Here is a 21,409-nt window from a genome sequence, read left to right on the forward strand (position 1 = left end):
ATTTTTCCTTATATTCAATTTAAATAAGAAAGATTGTTCAAAATAATTGCCCTTAAACCCATTTTAATGCCATCTTGAACTAAACCTCTAATGGACATTGGGAAAATGTCGGAATACATACTATTTATTCATCCGTGTTTAGTACAAACATTATATCGATAAATCTAATGTCTTATATAATTAAAACATACTTTAATATGACGATCATTCATAATAATAATAAATAACCCTGCTTTTAGTAAAAAGTTTGAAACGACTTATATAAATCTGCCTGAATCAGTTTAACATCATATGCAACTGTATTTAGACAAAACTTAGGATTGATTTGGGATTTGTAAAAAATGATCACTTACACAGGCATCATCAAACATCAGACTCCATATAACATAGACTAAATTTTGTTTTTATTATCACAGGAAATGCAATGACATGTGCTTATTAAAACAAAAAGAACAAGGGTATTTTTCAGAGTACTTTTTTGGGTTATTGAGATTTTTTTATGCACCAGCCAATTCCAATTGTATATCCCCCCCCAGTCCGGAAAAGCGGGGACTTTGACTTCCGGTCTCTCAAAACCCGGGTAAAATACCCGACTGCAGGGACACACTGCTGGTAAAATCCCTGCCAAATGGCCCCGCAACCCCGAATACCTATGTGAGGCCCACTCCTGTCTATCTTCAATATGAAGACAAAACCACTTTCACTAGGCACTGCGGGGCCACCTGAAAGGTAAAAACACAGCCCATTGCCTCTGCTGTCCCCGGTATACCCCTGGAACAAGGGCGAGGGGTGGCCGGGGCAGTGGTTACAATTGACAAGTATCAATCCCGGATTATGCTGCAAATAAAGACAAAATATAAGGTGATAAACTTAGCCGCTTACTTATGTTGAGGTATATCCAGACCAGTGTTTACATCGCTATTTGTGAAAAGATATTTGTTCATAACTGTTGTTTTGTCAGAATTTGATCAAAAATGAGCTTGATACATCAATTTGGACCAAACAATGACTTATGTTCCAGTTGAGTTGACCTGTCCGATTTCCATTCAAAACGAGTCACTTAATAACGCAATATAATCGCTACCAGTCTCTGATACACATGCTTTATTGCATAATGATTGCTTTAAATAATGATCCTTTAGTGCATGAGATCAACAATGACTTCAAGCATGCTTAAAACATATTTATTGTAACAAATAAGATTTAATTTCCAAACTTCGAGCCACATTGTTTATACCGGAAGCCGCCATTTTGATTGAATTTATTGAAACCCATGCTAAACCGATCGATATACAGTATAAAAACACTACGCATCGGTAACTTCCCTTTACAAAAACACGAAAACTAGCGTAGATACTTGATTATTTTTAGCCTTTAAATAAATTATTACCTGAAAAAAAATCTACTTGGCGATCAAAATGGAGGTGCGGGCGCACTAAAAAAATAAAAATATTTTTTTTTACATTTTCAAAAAAATAGGAGCGGTAAATCCGCGGAACGAAATATCAATTTGGTGTGGCCTTAGGAGTTAAACAAATTTAACTAAAAAAGATTTCAACAGATTTTGTACCAAACTTCATTTTAGTTATTACACACACTTCATACATAGTTGTTACACATCGTCCGTACATATACTTATTACACACAATCAACACATATAGTTCGAACAATCAATGATACACATAGTTCTTACACACAATTTATATATAAAGTTAATGTTAACTATCGTTACATAGAGTTATTACACATCATCCATACATAGAGTTATTACACACCGTCCATACATAGAGTTATTACACACCGTCCATACATAGAGTTATTACACACCATCCATACATAGGGTTATTATACACCATCCATACATAGAGTTATTACACACCGTCCATACATAAAGTTAGTACACACCATCCATATAAGAGTTATTACACACCATCCATATAAGAGTTATTACACACCATCCATATAAGAGTTATTACACACCATCCATATAAGAGTTATTACACACCATCCATACATAGAGTTATTACACACCGTTCATACATAGAGTTATTACACACCGTCCATACACAGTGTTATTACACACCATCCATACATAGAGTTATTACACAACGTCCATATAAGAGTTATTACACACCGTCCATACATAGAGTTATTACACACCGTCCAGACAGAGAGTTATTACACAGCGTCCATACACAGAGTTATAACACATTGTCCATACACCGAGTAATTACACACCATCCATACATAAAGTTATTACACCGCGTCCATACATAGAGTTATTACACACCGTCCATACATAGAGTTATTACACACCGTCCATACATTGAGTTATTACACAGCGTCCATACACAGAGTTATAACACATTGTCCATACACCGAGTAATTACACACCATCCATACATAAAGTTATTACACCGCGTCCATACATAGAGTTATTACACACCGTCCATACATAGAGTAATTACACACCATCCATACATAAAGTTATTACACCGCGTCCATACATAGAGTTATTACACACCGTCCATACACAGAGTAATTACACACCATCCATACATAGAGTTATTACACACCGTCCATACACCGAGTAATTACACACCATCCATACATAAAGTTATTACACCGCGTCCATACATAGAGTTATTACACACCGTCCATACACCGAGTAATTACACACCATCCATACATAAAGTTATTACACCGCGTCCATACATAGAGTTATTACACACCGTCCATACACAGAGTAATTACACACCATCCATACATAGAGTTATTACACACCATCCATACATAGAGTTATTACACACCATCCATACATAGAGTAATTACACACCATCCATACATAGAGTTATTACACACCATCCACACACAGAGTTATTACACACCGTCCATACACAGAGTAATTACACACCATCCATACACAGAGTTATTACACACCGTCCATACATAGAGTTATTACACACCGTCCATACACAGAGTAATTACACACCATCCATACATAGAGTTATTACACACCATCCATACATAGAGTTATTTCACACCATCCAATCACAGAGTTAATACACATCATCCATACATACAAGTGTTTACAAATTATAACTCATACCGAGTTATTGCACACCATTCGTAGATTATAAGTATCTTCCATGGCCGAGAGGGTAAGATAGGTTCATTCCGACCCGAGCGTAGGGTGTTTTGCGGAAACGAGGTTTAACGAGTTTCCGCAAAACACCCTGCGCGAGGGTCGGGATGAACCTATCTTATACGAGCGTCTATGGTGGATGCTTTTTCTCCCACCTCAGTTAAACAAAATTAAGTAAAAATGTATATTTTGCTGGAAGTCCTTTTTGCTTAGTGAAAATAATTGCGTATGGATGTACGATAGCACATGGTTGTCATGGATATACGCGCAGTGATCCAGTTAATGTTAATAGTCAAATCGGTCTTTTTAAATAGTTCTAAGGAGAATGAAGCATTATTTCTTGAATGGTGCCTGAAAACTGTTTCATGGTGACATCTGAAGCGAGAAATAATTAATTAGCGTTCTAAATATTACCATAAGACAAGATTTCCTTGATGCTACTGACGACAGTCTTCAACAAGGGAGGTAATTACAATGTGGTAAAAAGAGTTCCATACGGGCATTTTATCTTCGCCCGTGGGCAAGATAAGAATATCTAGCATGGTTAAATTATTGGATCTACTTATCTCAGGTGGGAGAAATATTTATTACACACACGCCCTACATGGCGTTATTACACAACATCCATACATATAACTATTACACACAATCCCAAACGGAATAATTACACACCATCCATACATAGACTTAAAACTATTTATCCATGCATTGAGTCTATATCAGAGGTCATTAACACAGGATGCTTGTAGCACTTATATTTTACAACATTTCAATAAACAATAAGGGTGATTGAAAGTTTCCAATGCACGATACTTAATTCATGATTGGAAATACTTGACTTTATCGATTAAAAATATATCTTTCTGTTATGAATTTTATAAGATTGAATAAAAATGTGCACTTTCATCATTTTGAAACTTGTAGACGATTGTGGCCTAGACAGTTAAAATTTGGCCATATTTCGATAAAAAACACATTTGCCTTTTTTTTCTTTTTTTAAAACACCATGTCAAAAAGCAATCATTATGAAAAGTAAATAAATTGCAGACACCATAAGCTTACGTTAAGGTTACGTCTTCTTGGCTCAATAAGTGAACAATATCGTAATTAATATGGAAAAAGTTAATAAATTGCAGACACCATTAACTTACGTAAATGTTCCATCTACACCATTTCCTTACGTTCATGTTCCGTCTATTTAGCTCAGTAATTGAACACTATAATTATTAAAATTGGAAAGTAAATACATATCAGCCACCATATGGTGTCAATCAATATGCATTCATGTAATGTCTACTACGTTTAGTAATTGAACATTATAGTAATAAACTTGAGAATTGAAATTACATAACAGACACCATTAACCTTCGTTCATGTGACATTTACAGTATTCAATACAGGAGCACTATCCTATTACAATGAAAAGTGAATAAACTTAACTCACGTTCTTGTACCGTCATCTTCATTTGTCAATGTATCTTTTTCATTAAGAAAACAATAACTCATGCAATTACTAAGTTATACAAAGTAATATACAAAACAATCAATGATCAGTACGTACATGTACCGTCTAATAAGTTGAATAAATGAACAATGTACTTATTTACATGGGCATATTACAACTGATATGAATAACAAAGGTTTACAATTATATGCAGAAATATTCTTAATAAGTAAATTTCAGGAAACGTGCACATATTAATTTCTTAAAGTTCTTCATGTAACGTTTTTCGTAATGAATTCAATTATGTATCCATACAACATTTTCACAGGTTATGCAATGCTAAAAAAGATCATGCAAGGATCGTTAATTTCACGTACCTCTTACTTATTTGAATAAATAAACTTACATGGGAATACTACAATTGATAGAAATTACAAACCTAAGGTTAACAGTCTTGTAAGTAATAGTTAAAATAAAAAAAATCCAAGAAAATGTGTACAAAAGAACGAACTATTTTTTTATTTGTTCGTGTGTTTTTTTCATTCAAAATATCTTTGGTTCATTCAAAAAACAGTTTTACAAGTTATACAAAGCAAACAATTATATAAATAAACAATGACAGAAAACGTGTACAGACGAATGAACTATTTTTCATTTTTTTGTGTTTTTTTAATTTAAAATATCGTAGATTCAAAAAACATATTTATAAGATATACAAAGCAAACATCACACTATCATAATTATGTTATGATCAGACCTTATGAATATGAACAATTATTTCTGTATCAATATATAATGACTGAAAAAGGATAATGAAACAATGTTCATGAGTGTATAAATAAAAGAGAAAAAAATAATTCATGGAAAACGTATATAACAGACAGTATGTCATATACGCGTTTGCTTGTTTCCTTTCCTTTGTTGTAGCATATTGTATAAGTAATCTGAAAACACACTATTTTTATTCTATGATATTTAAATGTAGTTATGAAAGAGAGGTATACATTCAATCGTTCGATTACTCATATCTCTATATGGAAGCTTTGTATTATTATAAATGTCTCATGTCAGCCTCCGGACGTTATTGAAACCAATGATACATACAAACGTAGGTATCCAAGAACACATACATTGTCAATTGTTTGTTCTGTTGTTCATGTAGAATCTCAAACAATACACAATAACAGGTTTAACTCAAATCAATAAGTAAAGGATAAATATTTTTCGTAATACCTTCAAAACGACAAACATACTTTTACAAGCATTATGGTTAATACCAAATCAATAATACACACACATCTTACAGTCAATAACGTAAATAAGACATATCAATATCAAAAAAGTATGGCTAATGGCGTCTTTGTTACATCAGAGTGATTCATTTATAAAATGATCAAAGTTAAATGTTTGGCTGTTCCACCGATCGTTCTCACTCCTGATAAAGGTGACCAAATGGAAAATAGCATTCTTGATAATGGAGGCCATACAAAAAAGATAACTCTTGATAAAGGGGGGCTAAATGGATAAAAGCATTCTTGATTATGGAGGCCATATGTAAACGCTTACGCGAAATGGTCAGGAACATTTTGAAAAAGGGGATCAACTAGAAACGATAACACGTGATGAAGGGGCCAACATGGAAAATATACATCTTGATAAAGGTGGGCAAATAGAAAAAGATAAATCTTGATAAACGGGGCCAAATGGAAAAGATAACTGTTTATAAAGGGGGCCAAAATAAAGAAGAAAACTTGATAAAGGGTGCCAAAAGGAAATGTTATAATTAAGAAAGTATAGCTGTTTCATCCTATAATAAAGAACCTATATCATTGTCAATCTTTCATACGTTCTTTTAAAAATGGGTGCAAATGATACAAATAAAGGAACATTTCTATACATTGTGAAAACACTGTCAAAGAAAGTATTTACAGGAACTCACCCTAAATAACTCGTTGAAGCATCTACAAAAATAACTCCAAATCAATTCCGTCCCCCCATTTCAGGCACAAAATGTCTCTTGCGTTATACTGTGTATGAATGCTCTCTCAGTCTCCCGATTCATGCAATCGGGAGATTGAGAGAGCATCCATGCAAAGTGTCTACACAATTCACGTTACACTTTGCATGAATGTTCTCTCCATGATGATCGCATGTGGTCAAACATTCCAACGTCCTTTCTACATGCGTGTACATTCCGTGACTTCAGGCTTCCCTGCAGTGGACTCAGTGAGTGTAGACCTGAATCGACAGAACCATTTCAGCGCGGTTAGAATTTTACATCCGTTTTATATTTAAAGAATGCATTTATACTATCATTAGCTTATTTACATAATTGCAAGTCATTTCAGATCACTTTGTATCTGTAATAACAAATATCCGGGCTGATATTCAATATTGTTTTAATTGGATTTCAAAACGATGTAGCTAATCGGATTACATTTTATTTATAATATAGTGAATGAAGTCAATGATGTATGACCCTAAGAATAACTTAAGTTGCAAATTGAATACCACCCCAGATGTGAAACTGTGATTCATTCTTAAAATATAAAAATCGTTTTAAACATCATCATAGTGTTGGGCTGTTTGTTATAATATTTATATTTTTTATTTAAATCCGCCCAACGCATTCGCATAATCATAACCAGGGGCATCATCCTCACAGTCAACGATTGCGTCACTATCACTGTCATCACTAATAATATCCATCATGTGTTTCCGGTCCGGATTGAAATATCAGAATGCACGCTTTTAAGTCGGTAACGAGGCTTGTCGAATAAAAAAAACATGGTTACTTTTGTTTGCATACCTAAAGTAATTAATTCATAGAAATGTTGATATAGAAAACGCATTTTTGCACAATTCAGCAAAACGCGCGTGCGACGTTTCTTACTGACGTCAATACTCGTAGTCAATTAAGATCACTGTTAACATCAAGTAGATCCTTTAAAAATCGCGTTTTTAATTAAATCTGACATACTTATTCATTTGTTTGCGTTTCATTGAAATGACACAATGTACTTTTTAGTAACAAAACATTGAAACAAATCAGAGCTGGGGCTTTTTTTCGCGTGACTCATCTGACATGGGGTGCCAGATGGGATATTCCAGCATTGCTAAATTAACCGGAAATGTCCATCCGGTGTGCAATAAAAACTATATTATAAGTAGAAAACATTGGTTCGGCAATATTCCACGATAGGTCTGGGTTACAATAAAAATGATCGATACGTTAAGGATTTGTACTGAAAATTAGATGATACATCGTCATGGTCGTATGTATAATATTTGGTAATTTTAAAACTGTTTCTATTATGTAGTTTAAGCTGTTTTGGTGAGACTCTAATAAAGTATTGAAACTGACCAAAATAATCATTAAGCTAATGTATTTCATACCTTTTTAATAAGATTTTGCATTAAAATATAAAAATATACCTGAAAAAGTTTCATTTGAAAATTGCAAAATCTGTACAGTCTAAACTCGTTGGCTCGATAAAGCATGCCTCGATATACTCGTTGGCTCGAACTGGATTAAAAGGACCGTTTTTCTACTATATGTTCATATAAAATTCGATCGTATGGCTCGATATCGTGAGTGGCGATATTTTTCACGCTCGATGTCATTTTCGCGGTCCCTATTATGAATTTCACAAGGTGTTTTGTTTGCTTGGCTCGATGTCATTTTTCCGGGCTCATGTAAGAATGTTTACACCTTAATTTGTTTCCCTGGCTTCATCTAGCACACTGCCATAATCGATTAGAATTTCTTGATCGGAATTATAATTATTATCAAATTTAAGTGGTTTAACAGATTGAGCTAACAAGACATCACTCCAATTTCTGCTTTTAATTGGCGAGAGTACAAACGTCAAAATTTTGTCATTACATCTGTAAATCTCAATGCAATTTGATAAGGCGTCATTCACATAAAGTATTGCTCGGAATGTTTCTCCAAATATTATAATTCATACAAATGTTAAATGCTGAACAATCTAGAGAAGGACCGATACAGCCTAAGCTATGCTCATGTGTTACCCACTGAATAACTAATGTGTGTCAATTGTGTTCGCATAGATGTGTTTATAGTTTTAGTTTTATTGCTTAAAAAATTAAATGCTATTTTCATGGTCTCGAATGCGTTATGTTGCGAACTGAACGATAACTATTTTTATAAATACTCTTGTCTTGCGGACTTAACGTAGCAAATAACAAACGAGTTAAACAAGACGTTCTTAAATGTTACAAAGAAAAATACACATTCAGTAAGAAATCCCGCTTGGCTCGATATTCTCGAAGTATTTTGGCCGGTCCTTGGAATATCGAGCCACTGATTTTTGACTGTATTTGAATATAGGCTTTGAGTAGCTATTGCAAGCGTTACCGTCTAACGTGCTGAATTAAAGCCTAGAATGGCAACTTAATACATCATTAAAATATATATAACGATAACTCACTTACTTCTTTGCGGTTGTTTTAAAACGAATGTCCCATATTTGGTCACGTTTATAACCTTCGGGATACAACGAGTTAGGCCTGTCGTCGTTGTTTGGCTCAAACTTGAATTTCTCGATCTGAATGGCAGGGTTTCTCTCCATCTTTTCCTTCAACAACCTGACATCCGGGGGAGGACTTACACTACACCAGTCTAACACACACTCAACCAAATGTCCAGCTATTGCCGCTTGGCTGGCGAGACGCTCAACTACATCCTGTGGTATTGATACGATATGAAATCTGAGTTTTGCTGTTTGAGCAGGTGAGTGGATGGCAGCCATCTGGGGAAAGTGAAGATTATATGCATGCGGCACTTCACTGGGCAGTATATTACATTCTGATATATCACACGTGTATCCACAATAAATAGCACTGGTAGCAACATACACACACAATGTTTCCGATATGTCCGTGTTTTCGATCTTAATATGTTTGGTACAGTCTTGAGACGGGCTTGGTGGAGGCTCAATCTGATTCGTAAGCGGATTGTAGTCGTCTGATATTTCGGTACATCTATTTAATCTTAATGTTACTGAATGGTTGAGTTGATTCATCCTACCGACGATTTGACAAAATTGTTCTGTTGACATGTCGATCTTAAATAGTTCCAACTTCGTGGTATTATCAGCTGAGATAGGCTGTGGAGCCACCATCGGAAAGGCTGTTTTTTCAACAGCAGGGTTTGATTTCAGTGTTGTCTCGACCAATTCAAATTCCACGGATTGACCGCATCTGGTCACGTAGTCAATTAGCCGAATAAACCCCTCTACAGTGATGTTACCAAACAAAACATAAATGTTTGTTGTACACTCAGATGCTACTACCTGCTGCTCGCGTTCATTCTGAAGGTGTGTTGCATTCTCTTCCGGTTCTATTGAACAGTCCCACATCTGCAATGACGTACCTCCCGCTTTTATGAAAGACTGCACTAGTCGTCTAAACTGCTCCTCTGACATGCGGATATGTTTCAGGTGTACGTCCTTCAGGTGAGAGAAAAATCCTTCCCGTTTATTCTGTGAAATTATGTTTTGTTGTAATTATGACATGTTATGATGTAGTAGTATTAAAATAATATATACTACTACTACTACTACTACTACTACCACTACCACTACCACTACCACTACCACTACTACTACCACTACTACTACCACTACTACTACCACTACTACTACCACTACTACTACCACTACTACTACCACTACTACTACCCCTACTACTACCACTACTACCACTACTACTACCACTACTACTACCACTACTACTACCACTACTACTACCACTACTACTACCACTTCTACTACCACTACTACTACCACTACTACTACCACTACTACTACCACTACTACTACCACTACTACTACCACTACTACTACCACTACTACTACCACTTCTACTACCACTACCACTACCACTACTACTACCACTACTAGTAATAATAATAATAATTACAAAAATAATTGTTTTAAAACAGGGTTACATCTTAACAAATATAAACAGGGTATACTTTTTCAAATTCCAAGACATTGGCATTTGAAAATGCAGACCAGGTTCTTTCTCAGATTTCCATCTACATATGACTACCAATATGGTTCAGATACGTAGTTCTACTTTTATAATTTAAATTATAATGCGGTATATCCAGTGTTGCTTGCGTTTCAAAACCTGTTGCATGTTTGTTTTTTTCCGCTTGTTTTCCACTATTGATATATCAATGATAAAACGATTAGTCCGTGGCCTCCGAATGGCTGTTTGAATATACAATCATATAAATCGTGTCATCGGCATGTCTGGAAAAATAAATTTTAAAAATACTGAGCCTGTATATGTACGACACATTTCTGCTGTGGAACAGCAAGATATTTGTCGTGTTAATTCGACTAGTGTCGCGCGCAGAGACGCAAAGACGCGCAAATGCATACTTGCATACGCACGAACAAACGCATTCTGCACACACGCCTTTTCATATACGTACCCTACACACACGCACACACATTATCGCATACACTCTCACATACGCATTTCACACACACACGCGCACGCGCGCACGCACACACGCACACACACACACAAACAAACACACGCGCGCACACACGCACACACACACACACGCACACACACACACACACACACGCACGCACACACACACGCACGCGCGCGCACCCCCACAAACACACACTCACGCACGCGCGCACGCACTCACGCGTGTATTATATTACTACACATTTTACTTGTTTGAAAATGCATGAACCTTCTTGTACTTCGTTTTGGATATTCCACTTTAGTTCAAATGATGCTTTAATAACAATCTTCGAGAGTTCAATAAAGAATATTTCTAACATTGGTTTCTTGTTTGTTTTATCGTATTTCGATCACTGTCATTCCTTTCGAAATTAACAACTTACAATGAATATATCACAGCTATTCACATCTGGTAATTTGGTGCTGTATTATAATTTCAAAATACGGACCTATGACTCCATAAGTAAACACACCAAGCAAAATTATTCACGGATGTAAACAAAATATAAAAATACATCAGTTAACGTGTTATTTATCTGTATTCATTTTGGAATTCTCCTGGAAAAAAGCAAATGACAAAACTAACAAAAACATAACATAATTTATATGTAAAATCAATTTTATTATTATTAGATATAATATGAATTGACAAAACACTTAAAAGAAAATATCTTTTATGTCCATACCGACTGAAAATTTGACAAATACCCAAAACAAACAAACAAAACGTATGGCTACATAGTTATCAATGAAATACACATTTGTTACATTATTGTAAAGGAATATATCATCTTAGCTACATCTATATTGCTCTGGAAATTCAATGTCATATTAACTTTGGTATGTTGTACAGCTTTTGTTTCAAATTTTGACAGCTGTTGTTATATTTTTACAGTGCTAATGCTACTTGACACGACTTAATCATTCATTCATTCCATTATTCAATCGGTCATTCACTCCCAGGCCGCAACAGTAATAAAACATTGTATTCTTTATCATTCATTTTTTACTTTAATGATATGAATTCAACGTTAATAATAAATTACAACGTGTTATATAAGCTAATTTATATAAGAAAAAATCTCATTTTTTATTATCTCGAGTGATTGAATTGAAAAAAAAACAACAACATTTATTACGAGGCCATTTTGTGAAAATCAATATGGTTTCTTAGATTATATAACCTCAACTTTTATACACAACAATGAACTATATTTGTAAAACCCATGTTAGCTAACTATATGTCAGAGTCTTTTAGTTTAATATTTATATTTTGAGTGGATACACTACAAACTTTACATTCGTTCGAGGACATCCTGTGTAATTCTGGCCAGTTTCTTCAACGAAATATATGAACTAATAAGGACACCCCGAATTCAAATAAATCATTATGTTTAAAGGCACGTTCGTTCAGTAATTAAAACTTTATGGCCACATTCACATCTCTACTTTATACTGTACGTATACTACGTCTTAATTTCTCATACAAGTACACGCCATCCCTAATCATGTGTAATCCGCTTAACAAACACACCAATAAACGGATTCACTATAAAAACAACTTTTGACCATATAACAGTATGCCAGCAATCAAGTGGACAATCAGATTATCAAGTGGACAATCAGATTAAACTTTCAAACCCAAATTATTTAAAGCGTAAATGAATCAAACAAATACATTTTTTCCTTCATGTTTTCAGTCATATTTTTATGTAAGTACAACTGTCAAATACATGAATATCACCTTTTGCTCTTGTAGCCAGTTCAAGAGCTTGCTGGGGAGTATTAAATTGTATGTTGCATTCTCATAAATTCTATGAAGACTATATATTTTGTTTTAATTTAGGGACTTCAGACACTTGAAATTCCTTCAATCAAGGACTTCGCTGTTGCTACGTTTCGCTTTGTCTTTATTATTTTCCTTAAGAGTAAGTTTACGCTCTACTTTTCAGGTAATCAGTGTTGAGCCAAATACACACTGTGGTTGCAGATTTATTATGTAGTCTAAACAGCTCCTCTCTCAAATCTAAAAATAAATAATTAATGATAAAGACCTTATCAAATCTAAATATTGAATATCAACAGAGGTATAATTGCAGTATACGGACTCCTTTTGGTAATTAGTACTGTAGAAGGTAGAAATTAGTTATTGATATATTTGTATTAGCGTACAGTGTGTAGAATGCATACATTGTGTGTTTAATTATTTGCATCAATAACGCAACCAGTTTACACAAATTATATTAACAACAGATAGTCGTGACACATGAAGATAAAGTATTACTCTTGGTTTAAAGTAAAAATTTAAAATATACGTATACCCTATTTTGTAAACTTCTGGCGCAAATTCTTATTAGAACGTAACGTTAACATCACTTGTATTGAAACGCTTGAAGAATCGTTGAAATTCTGATTGCAAAGAAAGTGTTACCAAGCGTGAGAACAACATGGGGAGTATACAGTGATGTGTCGAAAATATTGTACATATATGTTATTTTTCTAGGTATGATTAAAAATAACAATTTATGAATAATTGCAAATATTTCTTATATTAAAAAGGTATTAACCAAATACACGAATGGTCAAAAAATGAACTGCCTCAAGGTGAAGAAGTAGCCTGAAAATGCAGGTTGTTTTGCTACTAAGCTTGTTTCTGTAGTTTTTCACATAAGTATTATCCATGAACGATATTCAAGCGGCATGCATGAAATTGTTAATCAGAAGTGATATCATTGTGGTAAGACCATGATAAGTTTTGGTTAAACAGGAAAATGCAATTTGCAGAAAAAAGAGAAAACAGAAAAAGACGTGATTAAACATTTGACAGAGTGCAACGATAAATTCATAGCTTAACACTATCATGTAAAAGATATACATGCCATATTGTAAGCATTAACATGTATAAATTACAGTCTGTAAATGATTTGCTTTGGTACGCACGCCGGCTTTCTTATCAAGCTGTTTTATCTTAGAACCGATTGTCTGTGCTTATGGCTTGAATAGCTAACATAGAGTTGTAAAATCAGCACAGATACGCTATAATTTTCGTTCCCCAATCTCAAATTTTTCCTAGATGCTTAATTCTTTTCATCGATTGTTTTTTATATATCTTTCGTTTACCCGTTTTAGACTCTTCCTTGACATTCTGTTCACCTTTCTCAGTATTTTCATCTGTCTTTTGTTCATCTACTTTGTTCTTTTAAGGATCTTTTGTTGTTCTTCTTCTGTCTTTTCATCGATGTTTGTATCCTATATCAGTTTGTTCCTCGATATTTCGTTCACCTGTATCAGAATTTCATATATCTTTCGATCACCTGTTTCAGTTTTTGTTTAATAACTTTCATTCCGTTCACCTCTATTTTTCGTTCATCTGCTCACTGATCGTTTGTTTCTTCTACATATTTATTTCCATCGCATTTTATCTTTTATATCATTACTTTTCTCGATCTTACGTTCTCCCATTTTTGCATCTTTACCAAGCTTTCTTGTTCCTATTTCAATCTTACTCGATCCTTCGTTCACCTGTACTAGTGTTTTCTTCGATTATTTTTATGGTCGTCAATGGAATGGCCTATTGCTTCTTAATAAAAACTTCTAATAATTTAATGATATCACGCAAGACAGTTTCATCCCATGTTGTAAATACAGACATTATGCAGTCACCGTGAAACTGAAGGTCAGTCCTCTTCTGGTCTGCCTTTGTTCTCAATAATTCTTTTTCATCATTGCACAAGTCATGGATATCTTGAAGATATTAAGCTGCAATATATGAATAATACATTTCTAATGTTTTACAAGGAATTAAGTAACGGTTATCTTTAATACAAGAGTAACTACAGGAACACATACATAATTATAACAGTGTGTCGTACATGAGTGATTTTGCAAAATACATGGACACACAACAAAGAGAAACGTTTGTTGTATTAGTTGTAGACGTGAATGATTTGAACAAATCGTTTTGGCTACGTTACAGTACGTGGATTAAAGATAAGCACCCGGTTGACGTATTTAAGATAAACTAGATTGATACAAATTTTCTTTTAGACCGAATTTGTAGGTTTGACACGTTTACACCAAGAGAATATGGTTAATTCAGTACCAAAGCCAAGCTTTTTATCAACTGTATGGTGACCTGTCCTTTCAGTGCGCTAGAACACATGTTCGGCATGTGGCGAATCTATGTTTAACCGAACCAAAAAATACATGCAGCTAAAATTGTGTCTGAAGGCTCCGTTTAAAAAAAAGTTAGTCCGAATGCTGATATGCTGATGAGGATTTAAGAAAAGCATATGTCCTTATTGACAAGAGTTGTGATGTTGAGTACTCAGTACTTCAGCCTTCATTGTTAGATTCACTTTCAACCGTTTTTTTATTATAGAAACAGTGACCTAGATCTTGACCCCAGGGTCCCCTAACGCAATCCAATCAAAGGTCTTCATAAGTTCTTCCTAAATACCAATTGGAGTCAAGATATGTTAACCCTGGCTAAAGTGATTCATTTTTAACCCTTTTCAACTATTATAACAGTGACCTTGTTATGTGGACAATATGATTTTATTATATTTATTCTATGAAAAAAGTGTATTAATTTACATTGTTTTTAAATAGCTAAAATATATATGACGTGACCTTGTGTGACGTAAGTGTTTCAAAGAAACCCTATTTAGTTAAAAGTGAAGGGTTTATCTTGTGATTGTTACTGAATATTACCTCAGTTTTCATTTAACTTATAGTCGGATTTAAAAAGAATCTAGACATGTTTTGTTTTATTTTTTTCCACGTATTACCTTCAACAATGCATGCATCTCGGGAAAGGACATTGCTTTACGGAATTCGGCTCATCATCCTCACAGGTGAAACAGGTAGATTTTATTTGTTATTTTCTACCATCAAAAAACACATGCTCTGACTCTCATCATTGTATGTACAATTTCGAAAATTCAAAGGCGTGCTTATCTACACATTTACGAAGCTCGTTAAATAACATTATTTCCTCTTTTATCGACATGCAAAAATATCTGATTATTTGGTAGTAAAATAATCAAACAATTAAAACTACAAACGCCACTTAATTTCTTATAATGAAGAATGCACCAAAACGATATTAAAATTAGCCATATTAGCCAAGAAAGCCACACACTGTGATTTCAAATACAACAACACATGATTCATGTAAACTATTACCCCAAAAAGGTGAATAATTTTAGTAATGTCAGTGATCGTCAGTGATAACTTTGATAAACTAAAACGTTGTAATGCTTAATCGGTTAAATCTTCATTTTATCAAACGTTGTGGTTCTGTAAATAAAGAAAACTATTATGGTTAAACATTATTAAAGATGATATGTATACTGCTTTGCTCATAATGTTTATAATAGCAATAATAATATCGTATATTCATTTTTGTCGTCATTTTGTTAAGACCACAAAAAAGATAAAAGGAAACCAGCAACAAATTTGAAACAAAACACATTTACTAACAGTTTTAAAAAAAAAGTTTCAAATAAGGTTAACATTTAAATACCAATATTAACAAAAAACGTTCAAGTCGTCACAAACATTTTGCACTGATCCTGTTAGTTTAAAAGTCTACAGAGGATATACACATCGAACGTCGAAACACCCTAATTCAAAACTATTATTTAGTCACTCAAAATGTAATCGTCAGAGTTTAAAATTGATGAAATACAACACTGGTGAACGATCTATAAAGATTTTGTAATGAAATTTTATTTTTACCAATTTTTAGAGAGGTTTTCTCTTTTTTACCAATGAGAACGTACTACACAATTTTCAGGAACTTTCTCTTAATTTACATAAAAAGTTTGTATATTCTAAATCATTTAAACATGAAATGAACTGAACATTCTTGAACATTATTGGTAATTCCTATAAAATGCATGCTTAAAAATACCGTATGTGGAAACCTACTTCATGTTATAAATATAAGTCACCATGCAGATGAAACAAGATTATTAAAAACTAAAGTATTGAATGCAAAATACGTGTACATGTTGCAATTAATATATGAGAACACTTGTTACAAAATACATTATTATCTAGTTTTCTATTTGTATAACACTTAAACCTAGTACAACGAACAGCGTGTGTATACACTGAAGCGTTTCGAAATTATTTAACTGTCGCCTACGTACAGCGACTAAAGACACCGTATTTCAGCATTACTGCCGTCTTTCCTATAAGACAATCTATATATCCGTAATGTTATATCTTTCTGTTTCCGTCTGTTATAACCAATATATTTGTGTTTTGTGTGTACCTTAAAATTGATAGTCTACCTTATTAAACCAGCGATTGTACAATTTAAACCATGTAAAACACCCAAGATTAGAATATGATCAAGTTTGATGTGTTATGATAGATACCTTATTTAAGTGATGAAACTTGACACCCATTTTAAAATTGTATTTGATTGGTGCCTGAAACGCGAATCTTACATTTTGCGAATATACAACCACAGTCACCACTGTAAGGGAAGGGACTGCGGCGGTCTCGCATTATTCAGATGCTTTGGCATTGGTCAGGCAACAAACTCCTATTTTTTACATGATCAAAGATAATTATCCTGGAAAACCCACATTTTTATCGACTGGGAAGGGCCTCTAGCTGATTTGGGACGGGCCTGTAGACGATTTAAACGGCTTCTATTAAAGGACCCATCTTAATAAGGAAAAACAGTTGCAGTTTCAACCAACAGTTCGTGTTTGTTTACAAATATCCGTTACTATTTGGACTGAATCATGCTTGGACGTTTATCCTCAAACTAATATTTAAATAAGATGCAAATATATTAGTATGTTGGTATCTTATTACAATATAAAAAAATAGTATAACACGAATGTTGAATTAGTGTCATTGAATCATGATAAGTAATTTTAATGTCAGAAAAACAAACTCTGTAGATGTTCAATCAGTAAGAACAACTAAATACTGAAAGTATTATTTCCGCTTTGAAGCAAGTCAGGTATGGAACAGCCTCCCAAAGGAAATAAGGTGCTCCCAAAACTACCTAGAATTTAGAAAGCTGATCCGCACCCGGACAGGTCCTTCTAAATGCTCAATTAGCAAATAATACCTTTGCTTTATTTTTTAGAAGCAATTGAGCATTATAAAATGTTTCACTGAATATCTGTTATTCTTTGGCTTAAGGGACATATTTTCCTCTTATGGACTCCTGACATATTGCAAGAGCAAATTATCAAGGAGACATATGGATCATATCTAATGTAGCGATTTTGGATACATAAGTATGGCCTGTATATACAAACGCATGGCAAGATGGTACTGATGGATTCAAAGTTGTCTGGAAACGGTTACCAACTCTACCTGATGCTTGCATTGAACTTAGACGTTGTGGATGTAAAACACAGTGTTAACCTATCCGCTGTAAATACTTTAAAGAGTTTATTAAAATGTTCACCAGCGCGTCAATTGCGCTAATCCAATGGACGATGGATTATATGAACTATAAATGTTTATATAAGGAGTTCGAAGATATCTGAATTAGAATCTTTATTTAACTGTTTAATAACACACTCTTAACTGTTGATTTAAGATTGTTTCAATAGCGAATAACGTAAATCATATCGTCACCTTAGTGCAATAACTCTATAACTGCATAAAGAAATAGAAGCAGATAGTGCATTATTGCACTAAGGTGACGATATGTCTGATAGGGTTCTATTATGTATGTTGTGTATCATGATCTTACATTAAAAATTTTTTAAAATAACTTAAATTTACTTTTTTGCACTCATATGACCTTTGCCCTACTTTACTGTAATCGATCCAAGTTTAAAAACCAATACTTGAAATAAAGAAGATAAAACAATTGTTTAACGGCATTTCTTTTTGAGATTTCGGTGTCAATTTAACCCACCCACTTTTAGCAGTAATTGTGCACGTAAACATGAAACATATGAACATTGATAAGTATATGTATAGCTGAATGTCTCACCTTTAATTTAGTACCGTTTGGTTCTTTAAATAACAATAAATGTTCATTTCATCACAATTTCGCCATGTTACGGACGTTCTAATTAATATTCATGAGTATGCACACTAGTTTATATGCTTGAAGTACATTTTAATAACAGCCAAATGATTATGGGTCATTTTGATACCTATTGGATTATTTTAAACACAAACATAACAAAGATATACTGTTGTTTTTTTCAAGTCTCATGTAAAAACATACACACAGTTAACCTTTGACCTGCTTCTACGGGGCCAAATCTCGGATGGCATGGAGCAGTTTCAGATAAGGTATACATCAAAGTATATCAAAGTTTACATATAGAATGCATGCCAACTTCTACTCTTTGATGTCATAGCTCGTCATATTTTCCTCTTATGGACTCCTGACAATATTACTATCTTCAAGCATGTATTATGAAATATAACTTTTATCCTATTATTCACTGCACAATTTGATCTTAAAGCATGTATTATTAACAATAATCTCTACCAGTATACTTGACTGAAAAAATTCACCTTCAACCATGAATTATTAAATACAATCTGCGATCTCTACCCTATTAATAATCTGAACAGTTTGACCTTCAAGCATGTATTATTAACTACAATCGCTACTTTATTAATCATTTGAACAGTTTGATATTTAAGCATGTATTATTAACTACAATCTCTACCCTATTAATCATCTGAACAGTTCAACTTTCAAGCATGTATTATTAACTACGATCTCTACCCTATTAATCATCTGGACAGTTTGACCTTTAATCATGTATTTTAAACTACTTGCTCTACCCTATTATTTATATGAACCGTTTGACCTTCAAGCATGTATTATTAACTACAATCTCTACCCTATTAATCATTTGGACAGTTTGACCTTTAATCATGTATTTTAACATCGTGCTCTACCTTATTAATCATCTGAACAGTTTGACCTTCAAGCATGCATTATAAACTACGATCTATACCCTATTATTCATTTGGACAGTTTGACCTTCAAGCATGCATTATTAACTACGATCTATACCCTATTAATCATCTGAACAGTTTGACCTTCAAGCATGCATTATAAACTACGATCTATACCCTATTATTCATTTGGACAGTTTGACCTTCAAGCATGCATTATTAACTACGATCTATACCCTATTAATCATCTGAACAGTTTGACCTTCAAGCATGTATTATTAACTACGATCTATACCCTATTATTCATTTGGACAGTTTGACCTTCAAGCATGTATTATTAACTACGATCTCTTCCCTATTATTCATTTGAACAGTTTGACCTTCAAGCATGTATTATTTACTGCGATCTACTCCCTATTAATCGTCTGAACAATTTGATCTTCAAGCATGCATTATTAACTACAATTGCTACCCTATTAATTCTAGGAAAAGTTCGATCTTTAAGCATGTATTTTTAACTACAATCGCTACCCTACTAATTCTCCAAACAGTTTGACCTTCACTCATGTATTATCTTCAATCGCTACCCTATTATTCATTTGAACATTATGATCTTCAAGCATGTATAATTAACTAAGAGCTCTATCCTACAAATCATTTGAAGAGATTTATCTTCAAGCATGTATTATTAACTGCGATCTCTACCCTATTAATCATTTGGACAGTTTTTCCTTCAAGCATGTATTATTATCTACAATCGCTACCGTTTTAATCATTTCAACATTTTGATCTTCAAGCATGTATTATTTACTACGATCTCTGAACTATTAATCATTTGAACAGTTTGACCTGCATGCATGTATTATTAACAATGATCTATACCCTATTAATCATCTGAACAGTTTGACCTTGAAGCATGTATTATTAACTACTTTCTCTACCCTATAAATCATTTGAACATTTTGACCTTCAAGTATGTATTATTAACTACGATCTCTACCCTATTAATCATCTGAACAGTTTGATCTTCAAGCATGTATTATTAACTTTGATCTCTACCCTATTAATCATTTGAACAGTTTGACCTTCAAGCACGTATTATTAACTACGATATCTACAATATTTAGCATCTGAACAGTTCGATCTGCTAGCATGTATTATTAACAGCGATCTATAGCCTAGTAATCATTTGAACAGTTCGACCTTCAAGCATGTATTATTAACTGCAATCTATACCTTATTAATCATCTGAACAGTTTGACTTGCAAGCATGTATCATTTACTACGATCTCTACCCAATTAATCATTTGAACAGATCGACCCTGAAGCACGAATTATTAACTACGATTTCTACCCTATTAATCATCTTATCAGTTTGACCTACAAGCATGTAT

General features: G+C 33.6%; 1 protein-coding gene across 3 annotated transcripts in view; it reads right to left on the reverse strand.

The window, feature by feature from the left end:
* Window positions 1-1,170: 1,170 nt before the first annotated feature.
* LOC128211905 (uncharacterized) overlaps window positions 1,171-21,409 on the reverse strand; it is a 75,393-nt gene continuing 55,154 nt past the window's right edge. For all 3 annotated transcript variants that reach the window (XM_052917027.1, XM_052917028.1, XM_052917026.1), the window contains exons 15-16: window positions 9,048-10,096; window positions 1,171-6,827 (exon numbers count right to left, since the gene is read on the reverse strand). In XM_052917027.1, coding sequence (XP_052772987.1) covers window positions 6,767-6,827; window positions 9,048-10,096 — 1,110 coding nt within the window. In that variant the 3' untranslated portion in view covers window positions 1,171-6,766. The remainder of the gene's footprint in view (window positions 6,828-9,047; window positions 10,097-21,409) is intronic.

The sequence above is a fragment of the Mya arenaria genome, chromosome 12, assembly GCF_026914265.1.
Source record: "Mya arenaria isolate MELC-2E11 chromosome 12, ASM2691426v1".
Lineage (NCBI taxonomy): Eukaryota > Metazoa > Mollusca > Bivalvia > Myida > Myidae > Mya > Mya arenaria.